Source organism: Alligator sinensis, unplaced genomic scaffold (genome assembly GCF_000455745.1).
Source record: "Alligator sinensis unplaced genomic scaffold, ASM45574v1 scaffold615_1, whole genome shotgun sequence".
NCBI lineage: Eukaryota > Metazoa > Chordata > Crocodylia > Alligatoridae > Alligator > Alligator sinensis.
The window spans coordinates 462,943-470,770 of record NW_005841982.1 but is presented as its reverse complement, the minus strand read 5'-3'; the positions used below and the strand labels follow the sequence as shown (position 1 = coordinate 470,770).

The window sequence follows — 7,828 nt, the reverse complement described above, 5'->3', positions numbered from 1 at the left end:
AAGAAAACTTTTTTTTTTTTTTTTTTTTAAACTGTTATAGCTGCTAGCATTAAAACAAAATAGTGGAGAAAGTGAGAAAAAGGAGAAATTGGGGAACAAAGAAAGAAGATGGAAGTGAGAAAAGATTTATCCTTTACCTCTGGTTTTCTTCCTCTTCATTGCTGCTCTCAGCCAACAGTTTTATTCATGCTTCTTCTCAAGATGTCAGAGTTTTTAACATCCCACCACCCCAAAAAAAACCAAACACACAAAACAAAAAACTCCCAAACATTTCTGGAAACAGTGATTGGGTTTGGAGCATCAGCTTCATTGTCTTAATTTGCATTGCTTGATTATAGAGCTATCAGAGGCATCAGATCCTTTTACTTATTCATTTTATGGTCACTCTTGGTGCAGAGAAATACAAGTAAGAATTGACATGCTAAATGCAACTGAACAGTTGCTTTGGTAAATGTTTACATTTTTTTAGATGTCAATCAAATCTAAAGACAATCCCCGATTACTTTTTCATCATTCACAATGTACTGAACATTTTGTATTGTACACACATCTTTACATGAATACACACACACACAATACTTACTTTGAGCATCCAAGCACCTTCCCTGGATGCCGGACTGAATTATTCCTTGCAGCAATTTGATACTAAAAAGGGAAAACATGACAGAATTTAGCTCAGTGAGGAAATGGGGGAGGGAAAAAAAAAAAAAACAACAACAAAAAAAAAAACACACACATTAATGAACAGCCTTTGTCTGCCTAGGGTATACAGCAATGTAATGGCCATGACGGTTCTAAAAATGAAACAGAAGGAGAAGCCCTTCATAACAATAACTTAATTCAGCTAAGTTAACAGTGGCGCAGTGTCTGGTACATCTGCACAACAATCAGATGTTCCTCATGCACAGAAGTAAGTCTATCAGGTCTCTTCCACAAGGCTGCATTCAGGGTTTATTCATAACAAAGCCACATTACTGCCACTTGTCTTGCCATGCCTTTTTTGAGCAATGGCAAACACAACAAATTCGTGAGGATTGCATTACCTAGCAATGACCTTCCTGGCTACAGTCCACTTCTACAAAGAAATATGAACTGAAGGATCACCTACTCAGTAATGCTATACTATCAGGCAGTGGCTGCTCCAAAAGCTCTGTTTTATTTTTGGGGGGGTACATAAAATGACCTAAGCTTGTGCAGTATTTTCCATATTATATGGTCCTATATGCAAAGGGAATGTTGATCAAATACTGAAAAGTACCAAGGACAGCTTAAGGATGATTATTGTACAACTATTTTTTTCTCGGAACTAAAGTGGAAAGTTAAGATCCACTCAGAGGGCTTCTAAAGAATGCATTTCATTTCCTTTTCAGAAGATAAAAGCAAGACTGTTGCCTGTCTGATAGAATATGCTGCAGAATAACAAACACCAACATGGAAAACATTATTGACAGTGCACTCTAAAAAGGTCCTTTTATAACTGTATGAATCAAAAATCCCAATCTTTCCCATTTGTGCTTTCAGACTTCTACTAGATAGCCTACTGCTGATACTTTCTGAGGAGACCTATGCTGAAAGCTAGCTACCTGCCTCATAAAGCACCGAGTTACACTGTATATTGGTAAGGATACGGGAATTCAGCCAAATGGCAAAAGGGGTGAAGAGGAGAAAAGGAAACAATAACCCCCCCCCCCCCCCCCCCCCCCGCCCAAAACAAACAAACAAAAAAACCCACACACAGAATTTTGCAATCTTTGAGGCAGGAATGTTCAAAGTTCAACGTTCGGTGAAGTTCTACACACATATTTGACTATAAGTCAACCAACCTGATGAAGGGTGTTTGTGCCCAAAAGCTTGCTAAGAATTTTTCCAAATATTTGAGTTGGTCTAATAAAAGCTATCAGATTTCCTCAAAGAACTTTGACTGTAATCAATGCTTGTTAACAGCATTGATTCTAGAAATAAATATTCAACAACATTTTGATGAAAGTAAAATAAAAGGGACTGAGAAAAGGAATAGGAAGAGAAGGGAGGAGAGACAAAGAAGAATGAGAAACTCAAGGGGAAATGGAATAACAGTGAGAGAAGAAAGGCAGAACACACAAGGTACGGTAGCCTAGAGAAATGTATTGTAGCCTTATATCATCTACATTTCATCACACTGCACTGTCCCACAACAGTTAATTTGTAGGACTCAAAGGAAAGGTTATGGCAGAAAGTTGTTGACATGATCAGATACAAATGGCTTTTATTACTTTTGGTCATATATTTTTAAGAATGTAATGCCTCAAAAAGATATTTTCTTTGGAGTCTCAGCTCCTGCGTTCTTCTACTGTGCCTCAGTGAACTGAATGCTTCCCATTGTACCAGACAATGTTTTTTTTCCAAAGCACTGGGAATTTAATGCTGCATGATGCAATTCCTCACAGGACACTGTAATATGAAGTGACAGGTGATAACAGCTTGCTAGAAATTAACCAAGCACAGCTTTGTATACCGACAGCACCATATATATTTTTTTTTTAAAACAATTGGGGGGGAATTTAAAATAGGCCAGAAGTGCTGCCAAAAGCTCTCCTCTCACAGATTCACAGAAGTTTGGGGCTGGAAGGGACCTTGTGAGATCATGTCAAATAATCCCAGCAAGGTGCATGTGTCCAGTTTCCTTTAGAAGATCTCCAGGGCAGAGAAGTTTTTCCTTGTATCTAGCCTCAATAAATGAGTGGTTACCACAGGCATAATGGGTTTCAGAATGGATAAACTCATCTCTATGAAGTATGAACTGGCAAACAGATTAATTGGACTACTTTAAAGATGACCAATACAATACTGTACATTGAGAAGCCCACAGGAGTACGAGCAATCATAAGGAAGACAACTGCTAGCGTACTAGGAGCATGGCTATCATAATGACCGAGAATCTAGGGACAGACATTACACATACAGTTTTAAGTGATCAGAAACTGATGCAAACTTGTAACAGAACAGATATTCAGTGCACATAAGCCAGTCTGAAAATGGCTGAAGCCAGTTTGAGATAAACCTGGTTTCAGCGAAATCAGATACCTCCAAAATCCCAGCATGCTCTGTGGGCTGGGCAGGGCTCTCTGCTCCACAGCAGGGCTGGCCCCTCCCCTCCCTAGCTGCAGCTCCGGTAGACAGTGGGGTCTGTTGGCTTCCCCGCGTCTCCCTCCCCTTCCTCTCCCCCCACTTGCTACTTAAGCAGGGATTCCTTTCTCCACTCTCCCACATCATGGACTGTAGCCAGCATGTGTTATGCTAGCTAAAGCTGAGAGGTGTCTGTGTAAGGCAGATAGGACAGTGTAAGCTTAGGACTTTTTGGAGCTAATCAACAGGTCAGCTGGTAATATTCCTGCATTCCTTCCTTTGGAAAAAACTGTTTAAGAAGAACTTGAACTAATGAACAAGACTGTTTTCTGATGGGGTGCTAAATGTTGATAATAGAGCTGATAAATGCTCCAATATCAAGAGCATCCTGCCACGGCCTGGCCACACCCCCCCTCAGCTCTGCCCTAGAAGGGAAGGGAGGGCTGCTTTAGGGCCTCCCCGGCTTCAAGCCTAAGTCACTGTAGACATTAGGGGTGTGTGAAGTGGGCCATATTCAATTTGGAGTGAATCGGGGACAGTGATTCAATTCATTTATTTGGATCACTGTCCCCGATTCAATTTGGCCAAATTGGGACCTGAAGATTCGATGCCAATTCAGAGAATCAGTGATTTGGCCATAGACACAGCTTTAAACACTTTTCTATATACCTCGAGGTACTAGGCATGGCTTGTAAATGCTGTGATACTGGGGCGGATGGAGCATCCCACAGGAGCAGAGGGGCCCCCCCCCGTGTGCTCTGCAGCAAACATGGAAGTGGACTAGAAGTACTTCGGGTCCACCAGGGAGTGTGCAGGGGGAATCTCCATGCCCCCCTGGCTTGGCAATTGGCCATGGGGGGAACCCCAGGTGCCCTCCCAGACCCAGGATGCACCAGTTGCTGAGTTGGAAGGGCTGGGGCGGGAGGGGGGGCCTTGCATGCTTCCCAGTGGGCCTGGAAGTAGACTGGAAGTGGTTCTGGGTCTGCTGCCAAGCATGCTGGGGTGCCCCCCTACGCTCCTGTGGGATGCTCCATCTGCCCCACCATCACAGCATTCCATGGGCCACCTGCTGCCTTGAGGTACGTAGAAAAAAAGTCTTTAAAAGCTGCGTTTATGTTCAAATCACTGAATCTCTCCAACTCCAAATCGATTCAGAGAGATTAAAGGGTCTCCTGATTTGATTCGGATTCAGAGATTTGGCCACTGAATCAAATCAGGGACCGAAACTTTGCACAGCCCTAGTAGGCACGTGGCTGCATTTTTTCAGTCCAGAGGGGATGTCTATATAGTTACAAACTGATTTACCCTAGCCAGGTTAGACTAACCTGCAAAGATTGAATTGATTCAGGCTCAGGCTTTTTTAATGTCTGTCTCTAGCCAGAGTGTCTCCCCATTTCCTTGTACTCTGCCAAGTGTCTTATACTTTGATTCTAAGTGGTTTGGGGCACAGAAGTCTACCACATTTCCTTAAAGCACTTAGCTCAATGAGATTCTAGTCCATAAAGTGTGCTCCTAGGCGCTATAGTAATACAAATAATAAAACAAGAGAGCTTAATTTACCTCCTTTTGTCTCCAAAAAACAGGCTGTCCTCATTTGACTTGGATCAGTTCACAGGAAAGATTGATGGAATCCATAGCCATCAGTTAACAGGAAGCATGTGACAGACCTTTCAGATCTCATTATGTCTCAGTAATTTAAAACACATTTTTGAACTGATTGTTTTGAATCCTTTCCAGTGCCCTAATTTCCCAGTCACACTTTGGCATGAAACAAGTCTAGAAGAGACCAAATACTTCCTCCCTTTATTTATAAAGCAAACAGCTCTTTGTAATGCCTAGGGAAAATGTCACACTTAAAACCAGGTTAGTCCTGCTTTGCACAGGAGAGCACAAAAAAAAAAAAAAAAAAGCCAGGCATAATTTCTCACAAATGGACAGGAGAATCTGTTGGATTCTAGTTTTCCTTCTGACAGAGCAGACAGCCACTTCTCTTCCCTGGTGTAACATTATAAACTCACTAGGGGGGGACCAGAAGGGTTTGGGGGAGACCTTGTTTCCCCTAGCGCCCCCTGGGATAACAAGGAATAACGGCCACAAGTTGTTGGAGAGTAGGTTTAGATTAGACATCCGTAAGAACTACTTCACAGTTAGGGCAGCTAGGATCTGGAACCAACTTCCAAGGGAAGTGGTGCTGGCTCCCACCCTGGGGGTCTTTAAGAAGCGGCTTGATGCCTACCTGGCTGGGGTCATTTGAGCCGAGTTTACTTCCTCCCCAGGCAGGGTGTCAGACCTGAAGATCTGCAAGGTCCCTTCCAACCCTACTTCTATGATTCTATGCATTTGCCAGAGTTTTCCAAGGTACCAATGCATATTTAGACAAAGCCTGGGTCAAAAACACAGAGCATTATGAATGAAGGCAATACCTGTGTTTTTGGTTAAATACAGACATTTGAGAGGTTAAATCAGTTTCAAAATGGCTGTCTGATTTAAACTGGTGCCAACTTTACACTTATAGACCTGGTCTCAGTGACTGGCAATCAATCTAAACCTGTAACAGAACAGAAGGTGCTTGCACATAAACCGGTCTAAAAATTGCAGAACCCGCTTTAAGATAAACCTGGATCTATGTAGTATCAGACTCATTCGGTTTAAGTCAAACAGAGCATGGAACTTCCATCTACTTCCCCTGCGCAGTCCTGTGGGTGGGAAAACCCAGCTACTGGTCCCAGTCCCAGGGCTGCTCTTTTCACATCCCCCCCTTTCCCCCTCACTGGTCTATTTTTTGTCCCCCCCCCCACCCGCTCCCCCCTCAGCCGGCCCTCTCAACCCCAATCTCACAAGCCATTCCAATGTTGTGCCCATCTTCAAGAAGGGGAGGAGGGAGGACCCAGGTACCCATGGGCCAATGAGTCTAACTTCCATCCCAGGGAAAATCCTGGAAAAATTCATTAAGGAGTCTATGTGCGATAGGCTTGCAGAAGGTAGGATTCTGAATGACAGTCAGCATAGCTTCATTGCAGACAGGTCTTGTCTAAGGAACCTCATCTCCTTTATTATCCAGCTGGTGAGTCACCTGATCATAAAAGAACTGGTGGATACTGTATACCTCAACTTCCAAAAAGCCTTTGATCTGGTATCCCACAATGTTCTCATGAGAAAATTGGAAGATAGTGGGCTTAACAGGTGAAACAATTAGGTGGGTATGAAGCTGGCTGCGGGGTAGGACCCACAGTCCTAATGAATGGATCCGTGTCATCTTGGCAAGAAGTGGGCAGCAGTGTCACACAGGGGTTGGTGTTTGGTTTCATACTTTTGGATGTCTTCATCAATGATTTGCATGAGGGGGTGAACAGCTCACTGGCCAAGTTTCCAGATGACACCAAGTTATGGGGAAGTGTGGTCATGCTTGAAGATAGGCTACAGTTACAGGTGGACCTAGACAGGCTGGCAAGTTGGACAGATCGGAACCTGATGAAGTTCAACATTGAGACACTTAAGGTGCTCCACTTCAGGACGAGCAACCCACAACACACCTACAGGCTTGGCGGCACCAAACTGACTAGCACCACTAGTGAAAGGGACCTAGCAGTAGACCACAGTATGAATAGAAGCCAGCAGTGCAATGCTGTAGCCAGCAGAGCAAATAATACTCTGGCATGCATCAATCGATATGTCTCCAGCAAAACCAAGGAGACGATTCTTCAGCTCTACTCAGCGCTGGTGAGACAGCAGCTGGAGTACTGTGTCCAGTTCTGGGCACCACACTTTAACAAGGATGTGGACAAGCTTGAGAGAGTCCAAAGCAGAGCCACCCATATGATCAGTCTTAAAAGGCAAGCCATATGAGGAAAGACTGAGGGATCTGGGACTCTTCAGCCTGAGGAAAAAAAGGCTCAGAAGGGACCTGGTAGCAGCTTACCACTACACTGAGGGAATATATCAAGGGCTTGGTAGGCAACTGTAATGGCCAAACTCCTGGAAGATTGATTCAGGATCAACATTAGGAAAAATGTCTTCACAGTCAGGATGTCCAAACTGTGGAATAAGCTCCCTCCAGAGGTGGTGCAATCTCCTACCCTGGAAATCTTCAAGAGGAGACTGTATAGTCATCTTGCTGTGGTCACCTGACCCCACCTGTCTTTCTGGCCTGGTGCACGGAACTGGACCTAATGATCTTCCAAGGTCCCTTCCAGCCTTACAATCCATTAATCTATGAATCCAGGTGCAGCTGTTTTTTTAATCAGTGCTCGCCTCATAGAGCTGAGCAAGTAAGTCCCAGGGTGAGGGGCAGGAAGGATACAGGTGAAGGTTTGCTGGGAGGATCCCACCCCATCCTACCTGTGGGTCATGCCTGCTCCCCCACTGCACCCATGGATCACCCGTGGAGAAGAGATTGATGTCATATATCTTGACTTCAAAAAAGCCTTCGATCTGGTGTCCCATGATCACCTCTTGGAGAAACTGGCCAATTGTCGCCTTGGGTCCTCCATGATCCACAGGCTGGAAAACTGGCTTCGTGGTCGGACCCAGAGGGTAGCAATTGATGGAAGTCACTCATCATGGTGTCCTGTGACCAGTGGGGTCCCCCAAGGCTCTGTCCTTGGACCCATACTGTTCAACATCTTCATTAATGATGTCGACAATGGAGTCAGAAGCGGACTGGCCAAATTCACCGATGACACCAAACTTTGGGGCAAAGCATCCACACCAGAAGATAGGCGGG

General features: G+C 44.4%; 1 protein-coding gene across 2 annotated transcripts in view; it reads right to left on the bottom strand.

The window, feature by feature from the left end:
* Positions 1 to 7,828, bottom strand: part of MAPRE2 (microtubule associated protein RP/EB family member 2) — a 132,510-nt gene that overhangs the window by 110,698 nt on the left and 13,984 nt on the right. For both annotated transcript variants that reach the window (XR_003093445.1, XM_006021203.3), the window contains exon 2: positions 584 to 645. Coding sequence is in view for 1 of the 2 variants with exons in the window: in XM_006021203.3 (XP_006021265.1) it covers positions 584 to 645 (62 nt within the window). In the remaining variant the exon portion in view is untranslated. The remainder of the gene's footprint in view (positions 1 to 583; positions 646 to 7,828) is intronic.